At 44.7% G+C, this 24,535-nt stretch overlaps 1 protein-coding gene across 3 annotated transcripts in view; it reads right to left on the bottom strand.

Moving 5' to 3' along the window:
- The window catches only part of otud5a (OTU deubiquitinase 5a), a 34,416-nt gene extending 11,818 nt beyond the window's left edge, over positions 1-22,598 (bottom strand). Inside the window, exons 1-2 of one of the 3 annotated variants that reach the window (XM_061258379.1) lie at positions 21,758-22,598; positions 15,306-15,399 (exon numbers count right to left, since the gene is read on the bottom strand). In XM_061258379.1, coding sequence (XP_061114363.1) covers positions 15,306-15,399; positions 21,758-22,315 — 652 coding nt within the window. In that variant the 5' untranslated portion in view covers positions 22,316-22,598. The remainder of the gene's footprint in view (positions 1-15,305; positions 15,400-21,757) is intronic. The other 2 variants (XM_061258381.1, XM_061258380.1) reach the window with 2 other exon arrangements.
- Between the last annotated feature and the right edge of the window lie 1,937 nt (positions 22,599-24,535).

Here is a 24,535-nt window from a genome sequence, read left to right as displayed (position 1 = left end):
TACTATAAAATAAATAGAATGAATAAAATGCTTTCTTTCACTGTAGCCTATAGTGCCACAGTAGCAGTGTCATCATTGCATATGCCCAAAGTGTTGTGTTTAAACAAGCCATGTGGATACCACTTCACTCTTCAGTGTACCCATTTTACAAGCATTTGCTCCTGAAAATTGATGTGTGCTAACTGAAAAACACATTTAAGGGCACGGGCCAATAACTAGGGACGCATCGCGTGTTCCTACATTTTTCGACTCCGTTTTTCAACCTTTTTATCAACATGTGGGCTCCTCGGATATAGTGTCAGCGTGGCCAAAGCCCTGTCCCGAATGTCTGCCCTCCCCTGGGACGATGCTTCAGACGGGTTTTAGGTGTGATAAATGTGGTAAACGGGTGGGGCTCAACCTTTCTCTCAAACCTCTAGCCTGCGTTTCTGCATTCATATCGCACCTCAGTGCAAACACGAACGCGGATACAAAGAGGAGGGATGGAGCGGCAGTTATTTTTAGCGTGAGGATGCAGAGAATTTTACTGAAAATAGACTCTTTGTACATTTTGCTCCTCAATGATGTGACGTAATGACTATTTTACTTAACGGCTGACTAAAGTTGGAAGACTAAATTGATCCACCACATAATGTATCAGTTAATCTACACACACATATTTTACATGCTGTGATACTGGGGCGGTTTCAGGGTGACCAGGTGCGTCTGCACAGGGGCAGATAGCAGGTGGGTATTCTCGGGTCAGAAATTCCCCCTCACTGTTTCGCATCACTCTGACTCATCATTCCTCATTTGACTCAACACTAGCCTTTCATTCCTCTGAAGGCCACATATCTTGACGAGTGAATCATTTATGATAAATAATAATGCATATCACATGACATTATGCATGACAGATGGCTGCCTTCATGCCAACATCGACATGCTCGTGCTCCGACTGGTGGGTTGCCATGGCAAAGCATTGTGACATAGTGACGACCAATAGACAATGAGCCTGACCGACCTTTAGAGAGAAAAAAAAACAGGAAGAGGACGAGCTACTATCAGCGCAACTCTGCTGAGGCAACAGCTTACCGCCACAGAGAGCGGCTTTTCGTGAGAAAAAGGAAGTGCGGAAAACCACAAGCCGGGAAAAGCGCGGACCGCAGGCTGCATCTACGGACAGGGAGAGGTGGCAGCAAACAAATTTACTGATAAACAGTAATCAGGTTTCTAAGAAAAGGGGCGGAGCCACACGGGTCCAGCGACGCAGGCACGGCGCCAAAGCCCCGCCCTGCCGGTCTGTCAAAGGCTGATAACCCCACTGCAGCTCCACCGTGCAGCTCGCTCACAGGGCCCAATATCAGCTCCTCTCCAGGCCTTTATGGGCCCGGCCTAAACCCCTGCCAGGTCATTCCCAAATCACACACACACACACCAATCAACCCTCTCTCCTTCAGTCCTTCGGACACCGTACCCCACTTGGGACAGCAGAGAAAGGGACACTAAAATCATTGCTTATCTTCACACATTATAATTATGCATTGTGGGTGTTTAAAAAGCATGCCTGAGAACAGCTGTACGCCCCCGAGCCTGATGGACAGTGATAAGAGAGGTAACATCTCTTCTCTGGAAGTGTCAGGCGTATCACAAGCTAGCGTCTCCTACTGGTGGGCGGAGGTGGAAAATAAAGGTTCAGAAGGTTAAAGTCCACCCCAGTATTTGGTACCAATCTCCTGGATTTGCATAATTCTTCATCCAGGAGCTAGAACTAGTCAGTGAAATGAGCTGGCTGAGTTCACGGGTGGAAGAAACACAGGGCAGGACTTTTGCTTTCAGGCCCCGGGACATCACAGCTCCGGAGGAGGTCCTCAGCAGCGAAGCGGCAAGTCGTCTGCGAGAGGCCTCCGCTCCGCGCAGACCTGGGCCGTCTTGTGGTCGCCAAGTGACAGCGAACGACACGGGGTTGCCAGGGCGACCGTCTTCTCCTTCTGGCAAGAGCAGGAAGCGCTCTGATAACTGTCAATCCTGTCTCCGAGTCTCTGTGACCCACATATGACTGGCCCTCCACATCCCGTCTCTAATGAGAACCACATGATATTACCAACAGACAGCCACCTGCTGTCCTCAACCAATTCACAACCCACCACCCTCCTTAGCTGTACGGTAGGCCCCTGTTGAGGTGTACTGCACGTATTACCAGCTTCCCAGCTACACTACTAACAAGAAATAATTAGATATGGTCACACTATATGGTTAAACTCATTGTCCAGTGCTCCAGTTATTTTGTATACTGTAATAACAGAAACATTCATTTGAATGGACTTTTAAGCCTCCGTGTAACCACAGTGCACCAATTGTGTCCATAAGTTTGTGAGAAGTTCAAGTACAGGGTTAAAATGATGACGATTAATTTTAACATTTTTAAGCCTTCACGTAACCATTGTTTTATAATTATGTCTAAAATGATAATTAAGTGTGCAACTAGTCGGCTAACATTTTGCCGCAGATTCCCTCTGACCTGGCCTGGTCCCCTAAAACCCAGACAGTTCAGTCTCCCTCCTGTCTATTTCAGCACACGTCTTACACCAACTTACAACAGCGCCAGCATGTTCCAGTTAAATAAGACCAGTAGTCAGGATTGTGAAAGGCTAAGTTCCCAACTCAGCTTAGGCCAATCAGCACTCCATTATTTCAGCCCAGACCTGGGATTTCAGGGTGTAAAGGGAAGGGAAATAATAAGACCACGAGTGTACAAGTGTATAAAAGTCACCGCTGGATTCTAGACCTACAATGAGAGAAACATGGACGCATTTGTTCCGTCATGTCAAGACAATGTAAAAAAATAAAAAATTATAATAATAATAATAAAAAAATAAAACACTGCTTTTACCCATCTCTGTGTAAAAGGTCATGGATACATTTCCTAATAGCAGCCTCCAGCTTTTCACAATGAGATAGAGGCGACTGTTGGGATTTCTCAATGAGAGCGTCACACTGCTGTCTGTGTTTATCGGGGGATGTTGTACAACTCAAACTGCTATCCTCTCCAACCAGAACCAAAGACAAGGAAATGAGCAGTCTGTGGTATCTAGGTCAAAGGGAACTGGATCAGTCACTCGCAGGTCACTGTTAAACATACCCCCATTATCTCAAAACCCTTCGGCTGTTTTTCAAATCTGGACACAAGAGTGGTGAACTAAAATAACTGCCTTTATAGATTATTTAAATGATATTATAGAATTACAGACTATTTGACTGCAACACATTTGGCTGATAGAATACTAACAACTTCAGCTACATTACATTACATTACATTACATTAATGGCACTTTTCCAGAGCGACGTACAGTTGCAGGAGACAATCCTCCCCTGGAGCAATTCAGGGTTAAGGGCCTTGCTCAAGGGCTCAATGGCTGCTCGGATCTTATTGTAGCTACACCGGGGATCAACTGGGTCCCAGTTATGTACCTTAATGACTACGCTACAGGTCCCCCTAAGCTAAGAGCCCAAGACCAAGCAGTGGACACCTCTGTAAGAGTTTGTTGGGTTCTGCGTGTAATTTGGTGAAAACATATCAGGTGAAAGGTCGTTGCGTCCGTTCACGGTCACCATTTTTCAGACACAGTGCTGTGGCATTCTGGGACAGCAGATCAATACGATGATAGCTTACCTCGGAATGCACTGACCGGCACAGACTCCAACACGAATTCAAACTTTGTTCTGTGTCTATGAATTGCAATTGTTCTGTTTGCAGGAACATCATTGTGCAAGAATGGGCAGAAGAATCTCACTGGTAAAAAACTAATTCAGAGTAGCACATACTGTATTATTAGGAGCTTATACAGAGCAGTGTTCGTCAATTATGTGCAGTATAGTGGCATGGTGTATTTGATAGCCAACTGTAGACACCATAACAGTTTCATCGATTCAGGTAGAATTGAACAAGAACAGTTACTTGAAGTCAAACACGGTTTCCAAAAAATTGCTTAACGGTGCCTTTCATTCGCATGTTTCAAATGAGCACATATTTCCCATGGCTGTTGTTACCTTGTTTTTCCACATTTGACTGTACAGCGCGTCTCTCAAAAACAGAAACGCAAGCATGAGTAACGCTGCAGGGCCGCTCTGCCTCCACGCTTCACAGAAAAGGTTTTGTTTGGGCTGAGGTCCCGCGGCAGTCGGAGAATGCGGTGAGCTCACTGTTCAGACCGAGGAGCTCTGGGTGTCTGAGGGACCCCGGGGCGGGGGGCGGGGGGCGGGGGGCAGGAGGGTCTCCTCTGCGAGGGTGCACGTGTGCCCGGGGATCAGCTGCTCTGACCACATGTGCACCCTCGGGCAGAGCCAGGCACAGGAGAGGGTGTGGAGGGGCGTAGCTCCATTAAGCGAGGTACTCGCTCTCCCTCACGTACGCTGGCTCCGGACCAACACACATCATCAGGTCACTTAATGCTAATTATCCAAGAAACGCTTTCCAAAAAACTCCCTTGAAGAAGATGGTGGAAATAATTCTTAAGTTGTGATATATGCATATTCCAAACTATCCAAAAAAACATGTCAAAGTATTACAATTTGCAAAAATGAACAGTTGAGATTTTAAAATAATTGTGCAGCCGTTGATCTTACACGCTTCTTTATGAAACAGTAGTCAAATTAAGATGATGAACACATCTGGTGTGAAATGATTCAGCCCAACAGCCCAGTGCACTGGCAGAAATCCAACAATAACAACGAAAAAGAAAAATCTGTTTCGGTTTTCAATTTTGTTTATATCTGCCACCACAGACAGAGCCAGAGTGGGGTAGATTACCAAACACATGCTCTTACGGGCAGTGGAAAACATGACTGCCACCCAGAGTTCTCCCTTCTCAAGTCTACGAACAGTAATGAGTAAATGAGCAAAGTGTTCTTTACATTTCACTGTGGAGAGCAATCCGCTAAAGCCTCAGCCTGAATACATGTGTGTAGTAATGGGAAGCTGCACTCTGCAGAGGAGCACTTAATAGATGTTTAGTTCCTACTGTGTAAGACGTGAAGGAGGGAGAGAGCCGGAATAAAAGAGAGGTTTGTGGGAGCGCACTTGCCTCCTGCTTCCCTCTCTCCATATAAGCAGCGTTCTCTTTGTGGCGAGCGCACAGATTTTTCCCTGTGCCGAGTGTTTGTGTGTACCAGCTGTAATTATAATAATTAGGCTCCTTTAAGGCTGTAATACAGAGATTCCCTTCAGAGGGAACTTTCCAGAAGAGTGCGTTTCCATGAAAGCGCGGGGGGAAGAGGGGAGAGGGGCAGACCCACAGGTAAACACTGTGCGCCACTCTGTCTCCGGCTGTACTCCACCCTTCAGCAGGGAGAGGATGGAGCGGGAGCAGGCACTCCAGTGTGCTGTGTGCCAGGCTAGCTCAGGCTAGCTGCCGTGGTCGAGACTAGCTGCCGTGGGCCAGGCTAGCTGTTGCGTTTGCCTTTTTTTTCAATCTGCTCAGAAAACACTGTTCATCATGGGTATTTTAACTGCACAGCATCCATCCATCCATTATCTTAACCCGCTTATCCTGAACAGGGTCGCAGGGGGGGGCTGGAGCGTATCCCAGCGTACATTGGGCGAAAGGCAGGAATACACCCTGGACAGGTCGCCAATCCATCGCAGGGCACACACACCATTCACTCACACAATTTAGACTCTCCAATCAGCCTAACCTTGATGTCTTTGGACTGTGGGAGGAAACCGGAGTACCCGGAGGAAACCCACGCAGACACGGGGAGAACATGCAAACTCCGCACAGAGAGGCCCCGGCCGACGGGGATTCTAACCCAGGACCTCCTTGCTGTGAGGCGGCAGTGCTACCCACTGCACCATCCGTGCCGCCAAACTGCACAGCAGTATCTAAAAAATCTATTAAAAAATCTATGAAAAGCAAACCAAGTAAGTTAAAATATATAATGGAACCAACTTGTAACCCGAATGTTAATTCCTCATGCCAAGCTGTTCATGAGGAAACATTATTGTTTACAACAGAGGGACAGTCAATGTGCACGTGGCAAAATGAGAACACATATTTTCTCGACTGAACAAAACAACCGTTCCGTCATAAGCCAGCACCCTTTGTTTCGCTTTAGAAAAGCCTTGTGAGAGAGAACTCCCGTGTGAGAAACAGCACAGCCTAGTTTTAATTAAATGTAGTCCCACTGGTTTTCCGTATATCTATAAACAAGGGTTATTGAATGCCACTGTGCTAGGATGGAGTAATCACAGCATCCTAGGAGTGTACTAACTGCTGTTTAATATAAATATATCAATACATTGAAAAAGTACTTTTAAACTACTGAGCTGAAGCCTTTGCTGAAAGAGTGCAACAGTTTCTCACGGTCAGCATAGATTTCAGACCGCTGCTAATTCAGGGCAGGAAACATTTTTATCCACTGTGGCTGATGCATCCAAACATTCACCATCAAAGTACAACCAGACAACTAGGTATCTAGCTAGACTAGAACAGGACCTCCAAGTGATGGAAGATTACCTGCCAAAGTGTCTGTACAGCAGACAGACTTGCCAGGCACAGATAAAAATTTACCAGCCTTTGGCTTGTGGCTGGTGTTAATTTGTCTCCCCCTGGGACCTGTTGTAAATAGGAACAGGTACTGAAACTCAGCAGAGAGAATGTTGGGTGGGCACATCCCTGGGGTTCCCCCTTCCCACATCAGCGAGCAAATGCTATAGGCCTGACACACCGGCAAATGACAGGCAGGGGGCGGGGCTGGAACGGGCCTTACGTGTTGTGTGGATTCTGCAGATTCATACAAGCGAAACTGGAATGATGCTACAAAGCTGGAGCCAGTCATTCCTGCCTGCAAAGCCATGGGGCAATTTTTGGAGTGGAAAGTCCACATTCTTGCATTCTGGCCATGGGAATTCAGGTAGTGGAGATGTGTAAATGTCAGCCACACCTTGAGCTTCTCTACTTCTCCTTCCCATTAATGCAACTCATAAGGAAGTGCATCTGTTCACTTCAGTTTTGTAAACATTCTCACTATGACTCGGCGCTGGACCTTCAATTCCCAGAACTACCTTCAATTTAATACTCCTGTTGATTCCCGTTTCACTGAATTTTATACCATATCTCTTGGGGATACTTCATAGAATTTAATAAAACATTTGATATCATATGACGTATTTTGGGTGATACCAAATATGTTTTGGGACACAAACAGCCTTGGGGGATTTCATTTTTGACACAGATAAAAACACATTCCAGGGGAAATATTAAATTTGATATGCTGTATTGTACATTTGCACATTCCTTTATTGAACAAGGATGTTTCTGTTTGCCTGGAGCCATTTCCTTACTAATGACAACAATGTGACAAATACTTACGGTCCACACAGTTCTCTCCGCACACTCATACGCAGTATGTAGTTACATCAACAACAGATGAGAGAAGCTTCAAAATGAGGCTAACTGCTCTATGAAGCCATGTACAATGCAATATCAAATTATTGATCCATCCATCCACCAATCCACATCAACTTATATAATACATTATTTTTTCTAGTGAACTAAACTGCTTTTTATTGCTTCCTTTTTCTGCCATAGGTTGAAACCTCTCTTTAGCTCGCTACAGGGCTTGTTTAATGATTTGTGCTATGTATTGTTTTCTGAAACGTTTTTTTTTTGTGCTATACAGTACTCCAGGGCAAGAAGGTACATATAAACACTTCATGAATGCCTTTCTTCATGAGGATAATTGGCTATTTCAAAGAGCGCAAAAGACTGATGTCAGAAAGGTTAAGGCATCATGTTGCAGCAATGGTTAATGGTTCAGCTAGTGCCAGAATACTGCAATTCACATCACATCAACCGGAGATGTTTAAAACTGTGAGGGATATTACTGTATTGTGTGTGTAGTGTTTGAGGAAGTTACAGAAGGTTTGGATGATAACTGAAGGTTGTTTAAAAAAAAAAATTCCTTTTCATTCACGTCGAAAGAACTACTCATCAAATTAGACACTTATCTATCAATCCATCAATCTCCACTGCTTCGAACAGACATATGTTTGGTCAGAAGCCCACGTACTGAAATACACCAAACCTTGTGACTGTATAACAATGCTAGTTGTCGGGAAGCTAATTACAAGATAAACTCCCATGTGAATTTTTGGCACGTGGGTTATACGCAGCCTACGTGAATAACCTGTACCTACTTGATAGGTGGAGAACAAACAGGACTGACAGAATGGTTTAGATCAACCCTGTATTACCATCCAGGAAGCATACTTTCACTAAAACCCCCAAGCAACTGTCTCCAAAACAGCCCAGTATGAATGTGAACAGTGTAACGTTTCCGAATATTTATTTCTGATTAATATAACAGCGCTGCCCTTTTCATTGGAGAGTGCCAGTGCAATAGGAATGTAAGCAAATGTAGGGACCACAAGCAAGAAGAAGCTCACAGATACAACTTTTCCTGGAGTTAGACCAAGACCAGCAGATCCAGAGGCCACACAGAGTACCTCAGTAACATTACTCTCTACACTCTCAGTACCTGAGTAATATCACTCTCTACACACTCAGTACCTCAGTAATATTACTCTCTACACACTCAGTACCTGAGTAACATCACTATCTACACACTCAGTACCTCAGTACTCTACACTCAGTACCTCAGTAACATCACTCTCTACACACTCAGTACCTCAGTAACATCACTCTCTACACACTTAGTACCTCAGTACTCTAGACACTCAGTACCTGAGTAACATCACTCTCTACACACTCAGTACCTGAGTAACATCACTCTCTACTCAGTAACAGTACTCGCCACACTCAGCACCTTAGTACCTCAGTACTATACCCACTCAGTACCTCAGCAACTTTACTCTCTACGCTCTCATTACCCAACACACTCAGTCCTCTATGCTTAGTACCTCAGTGGTCTCTACGCACTCAGTCCTCTATGTTTAGTACCTCAGTACTCTACACACTCAGTCCTCTATGCTTAGTACCTCAGTGGTCTCTACACACTCAGTCCTCTATGTTTAGTACCTCAGTACTCTACACACTCAGTCCTCTATGCTTAGTACCTCAGTGGTCTCTACACACTCAGTCCTCTATGCTTAGTACCTCAGTACTCTACACACTCAGTCCTCTATGCTTAGTACCTCAGTGGTCTCTACACACTCAGTCCTCTATGCTTAGTACCTCAGTACTCTACACACTCAGTCCTCTATGCTTAGTACCTCAGTGGTCTCTACACACTCAGTCCTCTATGCTTAGTACCTCAGTACTCTACACACTCAGTCCTCTATGCTTAGTACCACAGTACTCTACATACTCAGTCCTCTATGCTTAGTACCTCAGTGCTCTACATACTCAGTCCTCTATGCTTAGTACCTCAGTGGTCTCTACACACTCCTACAGCCACTCGACTCCCTCAAGAATCCCTCAACCCACATCCTGGGTATGAGCACGGAATTTCCTGAGTTATATGTGCTACAAAAAATACGTAGTCAGTGGCGTATTTTTACAACTTACTTAAAAATATAGCATGACTGTCTCAATGCCTAAGCTTAATGAGTTGTTAAATTAGCAATACACCAGTATAGACTGAGGTTCCCCAGGACTGAGAAACTCTATAAAGGCCATTTCCACGGGACTTTCTCCGCTGTGCAGGACAGACTACTGTATGTTTGCAAAACACAATGTTTGTTGTGGCTCATTTACACACAGGTCACAGTGAGCAGCGTAATTCTGAGCCAATGAGGAGACGAGCGTCTTCTCCATAGAGACGCCATAGAGTGCCTAGGGCGAGTAAACAGCACAGGTTTGTGTTGTAGAGAGGTTGGGGGGACTTTCTGTGGCGGACGTACTGTACCTGGGTCAGGGCATTCCGCTCCCACACCTGCGCTTGTTTACACAGCATCGCCGTGGCTGCCGGCATGGCACGGACTCAAGCCCAGAACGCCGGGCCGCTGTTTCCACGGCGACGGAGCGGCTCCGCTGTCACCCGACACCTCCTGCCTCGTACTACCAACAGACGCACGCTCTTCTGCGCGGAGCGGATTCGCCGGCCCTCCGCAACGGCTAGTTGTAAAAAAAACACGTCGCCTGACATTTGTTTGTGTACGTGGGGATCTGTGCGCATTTTAATTTCTTTAAATACGTTCAAAGGTCCACGTACATGGCCTCAGGCGGTCACTGAAATCGGGCTTCGCTTGTCGTTCACCGCGTTCTGCTCATACGGGTCTACGCAGGGCCAGCTCTGAACTACTGGAGGCTGTTGGCAGAATCTTCCTTGGAGGCCCCGTTTTGAGTTAGGCTATATCCTACACAGACACAGGGGGGTTGTGATTGTGGTGATGGGCTGGTGGTGACATGGAGGCTACGATTATGCACCGGGGAGGCCCTCCAGACAGACCGGGCCCCGAGGCAATCACCTATGCCGCTGATGCCTACGAACAGACCTGGGTCTACATCCGGCAATTTCCATATGCCCCAGCTGTGACCCTGTGGTAGGAATGGGCCCAATGTAAATGAGAGCGACCTGGAGGAGAGAACCTGAATGGGAGAGGAGACGCATCTCCCCACTGCCTGGAAATCACTGAGTAACACACTAATAACGCACATACAGTACATCAGCCAGCGAGGCAGACTGTACTGCCATACTACCTCTCTGGCACACCGCATCACCATTACCTCACCATTAACAGGGCTATTCACTGCCATTCTTTTACAAGGAGCACATACGCTCCCAAACTGAACAAAATTTAGGAGCACACTACTGCATCCTAATTAGTAGACGTGCTCCTAAATTATTTTACCAGTTAGCACTCATCAATTTTTATAAACAAATCCTGTCCTGATTAATTCAGATGTCACTGAACAACAAGACAAGTTATACAGTATGCAAGATCACACTGAACAAGAAGAGCAGTTATATAGTCATACATGCGTGCATACATGTACATGTATGCAGTGCGTTTTAAGAGACACTGCAGCTACACTGGTTCATTTTCAGTGGAAATGCAAAGGAAATGCAGGTCCCCAAAAGGAAGAAAGGGCCACCACTATGCGATAAGAGTAAAACTTAATGAGAGGCGACAACCAGTAAAACCACATTGGTGTCACAGAAACTAAACTACCCATAATGCATTTCGGCGCACTGTGGGGAAACTTACGGGAAACTAACAGCCCACCACCCACCCCCCCCTCCCCACCCTGCACCACCCGCATTACTCAGTTTACGCTTCGCATTGATGACCCGAATGACATTTTCTCTGAAAAAATGACCACCATATTTACCAAAAATGAGAGCGGTCTCAGGGGAAGCGGAGGGGATTATTTGTTTTTTGTCTTTTGAGGCCCTCAGTCACGCTGGCCTGACCTGCTGAAATGAGGTTGGGCGCAGATAAAGGACAGGGGTAAAAACAGCCTGGAGAAACTGCATGTTCCACAAACGTGACAAAGGCAACCCAGGGTCCCCCTCCATGCCACACCCGCCCCGATGTCAATTATCCTCCAAAACGGTGGTTCACTCACTGACGCCAGGTCAGTGGAGAAGGACAACGGCCCCCAGTGTTCACACACACATGGTACAGATTCAGACCAAATGAACCAAGCCAAACTAGCTGTCATAAACACCACTCATTCCAGCACAGATACCAATACAAGATCAGCACTTTCATATTAGTACTGAACAGCCTATTTTTATAATACGCTATCAATATATTAAAGAGTGACAAAATAAAATGATCAGCTCTATGAAATACATAATCAAGCCATCTCAGCTTTTAGGCAAAGTGACTGACAAAAACTTAGCTCTAGCTCATTTAATACTAGTATATACCGGATTTACACTCAAATTCCACTGTGAAATTATGATTTTGATACAAGCCAACTTGGAATACAAGCTACTGTATTCTGAAAGCAGACATACAGGGATTCAAAAGAGAGGGCTTTAACTTCAGCGTAATCGTGAATGGCTGGCAATAGGCAGATGCAAAATTACATAATCCCTATGCAAACCATTCCAAGTCTCCGAAACAGAATGCAAATACAGGATGAAATGGCTATTTTAAAATCACCTCCAGCTTTTCATTCATACAGTCTGTCTCCAATGGTTTGTTTGTACTCTGAGCTGTTTTGAGAGCAATGGGAGAGTGTTTGTTTGTAGCTTAAGTGTGTGTGTGTGTGTGTGTGTGTGTGTTTTGATAGTGTTGTGAGGAGTGAGACGGCTCCCCCAGGGAATTGAAACATGACCGTGTATGGGGAAACTCCTTGTGCCTCCTTTGTATTGAGCATTCACAATGCGGGGACGGTCACTGCAGCTACAGCCCTGGAGCAGCACAAACACAGACACAGCACAACAGGAGCAGCACAAACACAGACACAGCACAACAGGAGCAGCACAAACACAGACACAGCACAACAGGAGCAGCACAAACACAGACACAGCACAACAGGAGCAGCACAAACACAGACACAGCACAACAGGAGCAGCACAAACACAGACACAGCACAGCAGGAGCAGCACAAACACAGACACAGCACAGCAGGAGCAGCACAAACACACAACACGACAGGAGCAGCACAAACACAACACGACAGGAGCAGCACAAACACAGCACAACAGGAGCAGCAGAAACACAGCACAACAGGAGCAGCACAAACACACAACACGACAGGAGCAGCACAAACACACAGCACAACAGGAGCAGTACAAACACAGCACAACAGCAGCAGCACAAACACACAGCACAACAGGAGCAGCACAAACGCAGCACAACAGGAGCAGCACAAACACACAGCCCCACAGGTGCAGCAAAACTGCATAATTGTTTTGGAATTAAAATACTTTTCTTTGTTTTACTGAGCTTGTCTGGTGTATTGGAACCAATGAAATACAAATAGTGCAAACCTTGCCTTCTGGTCCTCTTGCTTGGCTCAAGTGCACCAGACAAGATCAATCACAAAAAAGTATTTCAGTCCAAAAGAAATGGGTGTTTTACCTCGGTCAGAGCACAGCTCTCCTAGGCTGAGAGCACACGCTCTCATGGGCATTCTGCACAGAAAATGCCGCTTTCTACTGTCTCCACTTTCATTCCTCTTCACATTTCACACGTCTGAACATATGTGGTTCTGGGAATGGAAGCCTTGGAAAAGGACTGTATTTCACAATAACCACTTTTTTATATATATTTTAAAAAAAAAGATAAGCACAGCTTTCCTCAATATTTTGTCTGTATTTCTCTTAAACACACAAAACTACAAGGCCTACCAAAGCCTGAAGTAGTAAAATAGAAAAATGTAAAATGTACATCTGTACATTCAAGATGACATTATTTGTGAACTTCACTCCCATACAGAGTGCAGATGTAGAGGGTACAGATAATATAGGAGCAAATGGAGAGAAGTATAAAAAAAAAAAATAGAAGTATAAATCAATGACACTCCCACACACCCGTCCCCCACGCATTATCTGTACATCAGAACATCACAACATCATTTTGGATTATTCGACGAGAATGTTCCATCAATATAACCATTTGCATCCACATAAAACAATAAAATCACTAAAGCCCATGATAATCACGTTGGGGAGGCGTGACACTAATATCATAAAACAAAACTAACATAAAGCGCACAGATAATACCTGAAAACAGGTGACAGAAAGGCAACGGAGGGCCATTTACAGTATGACCTCTGTGCGGGACATTAATGACATTCAATACGGCCCAGGCAGGAAGGCACTGGAGCTGCGGCAGGAGGAGGGAGCAGGCAGGTGACCCTCACACCTGCGTACGGAGGATCAGGGCGAGGCCTGCTTTCCAGTCCAGCGCTTACGCAGGTCCGTTCCCGCGGCTGATTGTTCGGGCCGGGATCGATTTCACACCCTAAGTGCTGGGAATGTTCCTGCTGGGAATTGATGAATGTGGGGCGCTGTGAATGGCGCTCCGGCCCCCGGAGGGCAGGAGGGTACACCGAGCGCCTGAAACGAGACGCCGTTCTCACACGGCCCCTGCGCTGGGACAGCGGGCCAGGGGGGGGAGCCAGCGCAACCATTGTTCCCTGAATGCATTCTCCAAACCAGGGCACTTCAGAGAACATGAACCTCCTCGGGGTTTGGGCAGGGGCAGAGCGCTGCGCTGGATTCAGAGCGCAGAGGAGCCGCGATGCTAAGCGGCAGCCGTGGGTAACAGCGCCATCTAGTGCGAATACGCCGACTTTACCGGCTGACTGAGTTACGAACAAAGGGGAAATATACGTATACGTTCAGATCGAACTGTAAAGATTCAAGTGTGTTTAGATCATAATCAAGACTTTGGTTTTCTATTAAATTACTTTTGAAAGTTTCCTTTAAAAATTACTTTTGATTCCATTTGAATTCTGGGCCGTGCTTAAAGCTAATAAAGTAGAGGCAGATATTGCAGCTGATATGCAGAACATCTATCCGTAAAGCAGGTCTATTTAAGCAAGTTAAAAATATCACATGTACATATCATCCGAGTGAAGGCAGGATGCTAAGGCAGGATGCTGAACCAGGTAAGAAGGTCATCCCTTGTATACACACAGCTTAAATATCCCCTCAACATGGGGATTTCCTTCGGGGCATTCCAGTAGAGCAGAAGTGCACAACTCCAGTCCTGGAGGCCTGTGTCCAAATTTAGGCTCAACCAATTACCTTAGTTTTAGCTTCCTGACAGCTCTGTAAACTACACTGGTACATTCCTGTGTAGTTTCCAGTAGTGGAGCACCTTAAAATACACTCGCCGTCTGCAGCTGTAGCTGGTGTTTATACACGTCGGATCAAGATATGTCTGAGCTAATTAAATAATTAAGAGTAAAAGTTGGCTTGGGGTGTCTCGGTGGCGCAGCCTGTAGAGCACTGACCGCATGCTCATTGCGAGCCGCGACGTCAGTGGTTCGAATCTGACCGTCCGACATTTGTCGCATGTCTTCCCCTCTCTCTCGCTCCCATTCTTCCTGTCTCTCTATACTATATACTGTCCAATAAAGCTGAAAAAGGCCTAAAAAATATCTTAAAAAAAAAAAAAAAAAAAAGAGTAAAAGTTGGCTTAAGAGCCGCGGTGGCGCAACAGGCTAAGATGCTGCCGGGACGTGGTCGAAAGGAACACGGCGTTTCCTAGATAACATGGGTAACCGGTACAGACAGGGTACAATCGGCTTAAAATCAGCCCGGCCCTGGGTCACTGCGTAAAGCACTGACTGCGGGCGGCCAGCAGAGGGCGCTGCGGTTAACAGCGGTGTGAAGGGCAGAGCGTGAATCACGCTCCCTGTGACAGTCCTGACCCCCGAAAGCGGAGTTCACCTACCGACTGCTCTGAAGAGGCACGCTCCGTCTTCTTTCATCTTCTTAATCACAAAGCCTTTCTTCTCCCCCAGGGCCTTCTCGAACCAGTGTTCCTGCTGCGGGAAAAGAAAATGGCGCTTGAGAAGGAACTGCGGGAACTCTGCGCTGGGAGAGCTCAGGGGCTCAGGTTACTCGGTTATTCAGCCCTGGAACAGAGACCTTCCTCACTGCAACAACAGCCTTCATTTAGACAGAACACCATTATACACACTTACATTTCATATAAAACCGTGCGCAAGTCAATCGCATACAATACAATTACCAAGATGATAACGGATTGTATGATATTCCGCATGAATTTGGACAAAAAAAATTCCCTTGAAGCGTCCGATTCTCTTGATATTGTCAACAAAGAAAGTCCCTATTGAGGAAGGATACTGATTGTTTGAAATTTGAGTCACAAATACGTTTTGAGAAACGGACAACCCAAGTGCCCGTTTTGGGGACTTATGGCCACATTTGCGGTAACTAGGGATGTAACTTTCATTCAATTGTTTTAATCGAGAGTCGGCACCCATTTATCGATTAATAACAATTAACTGATCGCTATTTATTATATGGCTTATAAAAACAGAATAGGTCTACCAATTAATGACTTGTATATATCAGAGGTCTTATTAAGACACAATCAAACATTCATTAAAACAGGATTTGCGTTATAAGGCCACAATGGCAAGAAACAAAGATACAAAATGGATTGATGGACTGATAAACCTGTGCAGGAGAGGAGGGACCACTGACATTTTTATTACAGGCTCGCTAAACTGCCACTGCAATGACAAAAGATATTGCTTCTTAATGCTGCTTATTAAATGGTAAATGGTCTGCATTTATATAGCACCTTTACCCAAAGCGCTGTACAATTGATGCTTCTCATTCACCCATTCATACACACACTCTGCGATTAGCTGACATGCAAGGCACCAACCAGCTCATCAGGAGCATTTGGGGGTTAGATGTCTTGCTCAGGGGCACTTCGACAAACCCAGGGCGGGATAGAACTGGCAACCCTCCGACTGCCAGACGACTGCTCTTACTGCCAGAGCCAATGTCGCCCCTTTTTAAATTCTATTAATGCTTAACTTAATGTAATTAATAATATATAATACATAATAAAAACTTATAATAAATAGAACACTTTGATCTATTCAGTAGTACAAGCCGTGAGACCTGTAACAAGACCGCTGTTCCTGAAGGCTGCTACATACAGCCATGACATGATCAGCACAGCCTGGCCAATATGCCATCAACTTTATACCTACGCTTTTGTTAATACTGGAAAATGAGCATATCTGCGTGCTCAGGGGTCAGTCTGGTGCCAAGCCTGAAGGTAGGCTGATGTTCAGGAACAGACAAATAGCTAGCTTTGCACATGTTGCCAAACTCAAAAGTTAGGCGTGATCTCTAGTACTTCTAGCAACAGCCTGTTTTGGGGAGCGGGGAGGTGGTGAGTCAGGTGAGGGAAAAGGGCATAGCCATTTTTGCACCCGCCCTACGATTGGTACACTAGGTGACTGCCTATGAAGATGAAGAAGATGTCCATAATTGAACCCCGTGGGGTAATTAGTCCTCTCCATTGGACCCATCCTAGCAGTGGGCAGCCACAGTGCAGTGCCCGGGGAGCACTGTGGGGTTAAGGGCCCTATCGTGGCTACACCGGCTAAATGTCATGGATATAACAGATGTTAAATGTAACAAAAAATTTGGATTCATTAAGAAATAGACTTCAAAATACATCCCTCCCATTTTGTTTGCATTATATGACACCACCCCACATACAGTGGACTTGGCTAAGAAAGGAAAAACGGACCATAAGCTCTGGAGTTTAAAAAAAATATACAGCATTGTTACTATCCTGGTGATTTAGAACATGCTAAGAAAACAGTGTTGTTGAAACGGCATGCAGTTTACATACAGGCTCTCAATGGAACTAACATACCTATAGGACCAAAACTGATCCAAAATGGGCACTTTCGCAAAAGGTTTTCATATCCCAAATCTCAGTTTCTTCATGAGAAAATTCCCGGAATTAAGTAAATAATAAGTGAATTATGTATCCCAATTCACATGGAATGTCCTATAAATAAAATAAAATTAAATGCAAACGTTCTGATTCCTTTAGTTTCCATATAATCAATAAGGTAATTTTAAGCTATTTACAAAATACAGCTGTAGACAACTGTGTACAGACTAGATAAAACGTGTACACAGTTGTGATTGGTGTCAGTTCATTATACATTTACTGTACATTTACTGTCCTGTCTGTGTAATGCACCTTATTACAGAGTTGACACTGGAATCCATAACTGGGACACTCTATTTATCTAACAGGGCTCATGCAGAAGACACTGCTTCATAATAGCCCATGAAGCAGTGGGTTCATGCAGAAGACACTGCTTCATAATAGCCCATGAAGCAGTGGGTTCATGCAGAAGACACTGCTTCATAATAGCCCATGAAGCAGTGGGTTCATGTAGAAGACACTGCTTCATAATAGCCCACGAATCAGTGGGTTCATGCAGAGGACACCGCTTCATAATAGCCCATGCAGCATGGCATTCAGAGAGACTGAGCTCAGAAGATTTGAGTACAGGGCACTCCATCAGCCTCAGAATTACGCCTCCTGGGTCAGATACAATTCTGAGCAGATCACCAGGGCCAACTTAAAGGCCTTCAAAGACACAAATACTGTACAACACCGCCCTCTGTTACACGAACCAACCAGGCCACAGAACACGCCAAAGAAGCATATTTGACGCTTTGCAGAACAGGCATTGCATGCCACTTTTCCCATCAGAAATGAAATGAGGACAGAAGAGACCCTTTCTTGAGTCAGGAACACAGACGGAGGCCAATGTGGGAAAAAACGAGGAAGATGAAGGGCGAAGTGCGGGACGTGACTGTAGCTAGCTGTCACTGCGGCGTGTCAACCACAAGGGCCGGAATACATTCTCAACACGGCCCACCGCTAAACAACGCTGTGCATGTACTGTCGGTCACGCCCCACAGACACTGAAAGGACTTTTTGTGGATGTGATCTTTCTGAAAATAAAAACAAATGATTCAAACCAAACTCATTTTCTCGGAGCAACCCTAACAGAAGAGAAGAATATAACTTTTCAGAGCATTCAACAAATTTAATTAACTGTTATCCAGCCTTCTCAGTTCATCTTTATGAAGGGTGAAATAGTGTTGTAGGACATTGCGTACGTAATACATTACCATATCTCAGATAAGGCACATCAATTCAGCGCTCTCAAAATGGGTGTGCAGTAGGAGCTACTGGCTATTTTCAGCCACTATGACCCCAGCCTTTCAGCCTACCAGAGGCCCTGAGGACAGATGAGTGCACAGACATTTTTAAGAGAACTCAAACCACACCTTTTTAGCTTGGCTTCTAGTTCAGTTGCTGTTACTTAAACAAAATATTTCAAATAAATAAGATGATTATCTACTTTGTGTTCATCTTATATTGTTGCGGCTATCTATTCTATCTCGTTATAACCTACAGAAATAATCTGCTACTGTTGACAGCAGACCTGTAATGGTATGCATGCATGCAAACTTTGTTTTATGTCTCACATTTTAACTTGATTTTAAGATAAGCACTTTGAAATACATCTTATGCATGAATTGTACTATATAACTAAAGTTTGATTAATTGATTGATTGATTGAGCTCTGGGCTGGTCGGACTGGCACTTTGTGCTACATCGAGCCAGCAGTCCTTTATCACCAACAACATTTGAACCTGAACTTCATGAAGGGAATTTATTTTTTGCAAGGGGCTCCTAATTGGCTCTGTTACGAAAGGGGTCCTTGGGTTATGATGTCATACCTGTCCCTCAACCATAGTGGTTTACCCAACACTCCTCCACTCCAAGCTCTCTCTCTCTCTCTCTCTGGAGTACTGTGTGTGGCTTGCAGTGTGGAAACAGGAACAGTTACAGTACAGAGTGTGTATTAATGGAGACACTAGAAATACAAATGGCAGCCCCAAACATGGCAGAAGAATAGAAAGTATAAAAAAAGAAGTAGCTACGAAAAACAATTGCATCTCACTGAGAAATTACATTCTCCGGCTGGTGTTCTGTATTAAGGACACTTTTTGAGAGCAGCTACAGAACGCAGAACATCTCTGCAGAACAACTCCAATCTTGCTGTCCTAGTGACTTCTTACTGAGAGGAAAAAAGATGAATGGCTACTCACACAAGCTTCAGAGTGTCTGCTAGTGTTCCCTTCTCAAAGTGAAATCAAATCTGAGTCTACACATTTAGCACAGCACTTGTCTGTCTGTCATGGACATGTTAATTTTGGTGGTGCATTAAAGAGAAATTCAGCATAAATTCCTCCTACAGTTAAAAACAAAACATTACACTTCATTATGAAACAAGAATTGTTACACATTGCCGGTGTTATTATGCCTACAGAATGTGAACTAAATTCTCAACATCCTGTAGGCTACAATATGTGCCATGTCAAGATGACGGGGAATAATAAATACAAAGCTAAAGTACTTCCACCCCAAAATAATTTCACTCCTATATCAGGGCATGGGATAATTGAACTCAGCATGATTAATTCACTTAATTAACACAAAATAAGTGTGCCAGTCTTCACAAACTCTACACTACGTGCACCTGAAGACAATGCTATAAGCTTAATTCTTAAGATAATTCTCAAGATAATTCTTATGGTCGTTACATTAAAAGAAAAAAACACTTTGCAAGGACTTTAAAATATCTTGCAGATGCCAGTGCACAAGTGCCTGTCACTCTTCTGGTTCGCTCGGACATGCAGGCAGTCTCACACACGTCAGTTTGCCTGCTGACAGAGTTCAGGATGTGGCAAATTAAAATAGATGCTGAACATTGCAAGACCTGGGTGTTGGCCTGCAGTCCAGGGGTAACTTCTGACTGAGAGTGCTCTGTGGAGTGAGCCTAAGGGCCACTGCATAGGCCTGCTTCCATTACAGGAGCCTACAGAAGCCAAACAGTTCAGCTTATGCACCTATTATGTTCCATCTGCTTTTGGTGCAATTAACAAAAAAAAAAAAAACCTGGGTTTGGTACATATCTGCATATCTGAGGGTGGTGGGCAGACTGAAGAATATTAAAACGTGAAAAGTGGCAAATTATAAAATTCTGCAATAACCCAGAAGGGAGCAGAGGGGGGCAGTTATGGTGATAGGCGCTAGCAGCTGGAGGATGTGCAGATTACAGGAGAGCAAGCAGGGATCTGAGCAATGTGGGTGTGACAAGGAGAGTGAAGAAAGAGATCAACCTAGGAAATTACAGTACACTTAGATTGGAAGGGATCACGCTCCTTTTAAAAAATGAACGTGAATACGTTTGCCTGATATACCCACAAGCGCACAGCAGTGTTAATTCTGCCACTTCGCGCTGAATGCTTAAATGTGCATTCATTTGACACGTGGTCACGGTTTGGCTTAATTATGACTGCTGAAAACCTTGTGACACATCATCGCAGTGCAGACTTCATGAAGACATTTTTAAGGGTGCATCAAAGTGTGTAACTACAGCTCCTTGCAAAATGGGCGCTCAAAAGACACCCAATAAAACTACTACAGTTGTGCAACACTTAATCTGCGCATAGTATCTGAATCAATTGTGCAACACTTAACCTGCGCATAGCATCTGAATCACATCAAACGAGAAGTCACCCTGCTTATGTAGGAACGAGCCACATCATTTGCTTGTAATTTCGAAATTCTGAGAGCAATGATTAATTCAACCGATGAATCGGACCCAGTCCATCTGGTTTATGACGTGAAAGTTCACATTGTCTAAAGGCAGGCGCAAAGAACAAATAGGAACCGTCCAGTGCCACGAGATGGTAAAAGCTGGAATAGCCCAATCTGCTGTGTAATACAACTTTCAGTTTACAGCTACAGTATGAAATCAATTCAATCAAGTCAGGGAATAACACATCTATGCCAACTGTCATAGGGGCACTCTCTAGTCCGTGCACAATCAGGAAATCAGAACATCACATGCTTTCTTCTTCAAATATAACCTGCTAGCCAGTCTACCTTATGACAGCCAGGTGACGGTTATATTATGGTCGTCACTGTAATGTTAGCTAGCTATGTTACCAGCTATCCTTAACTTAAGTTATACCAGAAGAGAACGCTCGAACGAGGAAGTTGCAAATTGCTAGCCTGACTCAGTAAATGACTGTAACCCAAGGAGAATGGTTAACCCTCGTAGCAATTCATTGACAGCTGCCTATGGCTAACTAGCTTGCTACATAGCTAGCTAGCTAGCTAGCCAGCCAAGTGTCAACTTTTTGTTTGCTGAGCGGTAGTTATGATAGCCTGCTATCCAGCTAGCGTTAGCTACGTTTTCATAAGCTTTTTTTCATGATAGCGAGCCAACGTTAGCGATACTTTACCTGTTCGACTGTTGCTGGGTCCATTGACTGCAGTCTAGATGCATTCTCGTACTCGTCCTCACTGTTGTAACCGGCCCCTTCCTCGGTGTCAGGACTGGGACCCCCACCACCTCCCCCAGTTACACCGACTGCCCCTCCACCGGCCACTCCACCGGCGCAAGGCGCCTGCCGTCGCCTTTTACTGAGACCGGGCCCAGAACAACAACTTCCGATCCCCCCACCGCAGCCTACACCACCTGACAGTTCCCCACGTCCTCCAGCGACACATGCTACACCGCCACTTCCACTTCCATCCACTGGACCGACAGGCGATCCCGATCCTACAGGCGGAGGGGAGGCCTGTTGTGGCCGGGAGCTTGCTTCATTTCGTCTGTCCTCCCTTGACGAGGGTGGCGCGGCCTGGTACGGCCAGGGTGGCGGAGAGGCCCGAGGCCTCGTTCCTGCCCGACCCCCGTGTGGATGCTGATGTGGGTCGGAACCGCTCCTCCGATCTGCTTCGTCTGGATGGTCCGACACTCCGACTGTCGAGCTCGGTTTCTTCTTCGGAAGAATCGTCATGGTTGTGTCTGTTATTAGGGAGGGGGGTCAGAGGGGTGACGATTCCTCCTTTTCAGCGAATGATGTTGCTAGCTAATTGTGTTGTTTAGTTGTTTAACTTTTATAAATCGTTTGTTATCCTTGAAACTATTACGAGAAAATTCGAAAGTAAATATTCCAAGTCGCTCTGAGCTCCTGCGCTCGGAGAACAAAAACAAACGGTCTCTCTTTCCGTCCTCCAGGCTTTCCAGCTTCTACAAAACATCAACACACAGACCTGACGACAGGCAACGTCACTTCCCTTTGCCGGTACTGACAGTACCCTCCCTGGGCCGTCATTCTGCCTAGCAACCACTAAACCAGTGGTCTTTGCTAGGTATTTCTTCAAATGTCCCTGGCTGTTATTTGACTGTGGAATAATACTAACCGAACACTTATCAAAAGCCGCAAAATCCGAAGAGTATTTAGCTACGTACGGCATATCTAATTTAATTAAGAACGTTACCAAGCTGCTTTTTGCACTGACCGAATATGTTCTTCGTTTTTTCTTCTGGAGCTGCATTTGTCATCTCGGTTAACTCCAATGGCTGTTTTTACGTCCTTGCCATTAAATCAAGGCCAGCACATCCAGACAGTGGACAAATAGCAGAACAACTACAAAACAACCCCCTTGTCACTTTGGAAAGGACATTAAGTGACTTCTTTGGGCTTTTTTTTTTTTTTGGCTTGTGGCATCGTTACCTCGACTAACTAGACATTTGTGAAATTGCTACACGGTTTTGTGTTAGAGGTGCAGAATTTAAAAAGCTGCGTATGAAAATTTGTGTCGATGATTTAATTGTTCAATTATTAAATACAAGACAGAAGCATAAATAAAATGGAAACATAATGACGAATTTTTAACCATTTACTTAATACAATGGGGGTTGTAAAGCAATTATGGCTACATAATATTACAAAGTTCTTTTTGAAATTATTTACAATAGAAATGTAGATAGTTTAGGCACTCATGATATCACGTGATACGAAGTATGCTTGCACATGTTGCCTGGGTGCAATTCTGTGTCTATGAATACCAAGCTTGCAAAAAACAAATCATGGTCATAATATTTTTCACAATACTATAATGTATTTCATTATCAAACTTTTGCAACACCCACATTTAATTTAAAATGATCATTTTAATGATTAAATTGTTCGGCTGAATGTAACTGGTATGCGCACCCTTGACAATCCACATGGAATAGCTGCCTCTGGAAAAAAAAAAAAAGTCCTGTAAACCCTGCATAGTGCTTCTGTTCTGTGCTTTGCAGGCCTACATGAGAATGTCCAATCCAATATTTGTTAGGGGATGGATGTTGGGGGCCTCTATGTCCAGATATGGACATGGGGATCCAGCAGTGTAATGGCGAAAATGCTTTGACTCCCAGGTAGGACATTGCCGTTGCTGTTGTACCTTTGAACAGAGTGCTTGAACTGCACTGCTCCAGTGTATATCCAGCTGTAGATACTGTGTAAAAAAGGCTGTGGATGTTACCCTGGATTAGAGTGTCTGCTGAATGGGTGGCGTTTATATAGCACCTTTGTCCAAAGCGCTGTACAATTGATGCCTCTCATTCAGCCATTCATACACACAGACTCACACACCAACAGCGTTTGGCTGCCATACAAGGCACCAACCAGCTAATCTGGAGCATTAGGTGTCTTGCTCAGGGACACTTCGACACACCCAGGGAAACAAGTTTCAAACCAGAAACTGCTAAATGACTGCTCTTACCACCTGAGCCAATGTCATGTAATGTGTCATGTAATGGAGTCATCCAATAGGACAAGGGAATGTGAAAGAAGAGGCGTGGTCGTAATGGGCAGTGATTAAGCAAAGTGTCTGAGCAGAGTGATACCTTTAACAACAGCAGGGGTAGACCATGGCTGCAACCAAAAACATACAGAACTGTGCAGAAGTCTTAAGCACCCTAGATTTTATTTTATATACGTTTATTCTTTTATGTGTGTTAGTATAAAAGAACACATTTGAGATTTCCAAATATACATTTTCCAAAAGATTTAATTTTACATTTGTGTATTTTTTTTTTTTTTAAGTAACATATTACTGTAAGCAATTGATTACTTTTTACATAAAAACTTTATCAAGGCTGAGATCGGAAGCAAGGAGCCAACCAAAGTCTGCAGAAGAACTGTGGCAAGTTCTCCAACATGCTTGGAACAACCTCCCTGCTGATT

The sequence above is a fragment of the Conger conger genome, chromosome 10, assembly GCF_963514075.1.
Source record: "Conger conger chromosome 10, fConCon1.1, whole genome shotgun sequence".
In the NCBI taxonomy this organism is placed as follows: domain Eukaryota; kingdom Metazoa; phylum Chordata; class Actinopteri; order Anguilliformes; family Congridae; genus Conger; species Conger conger.
The sequence above is the reverse complement of the archived record's forward strand: the minus strand, read 5'-3'. Positions and strand labels throughout refer to the sequence as shown.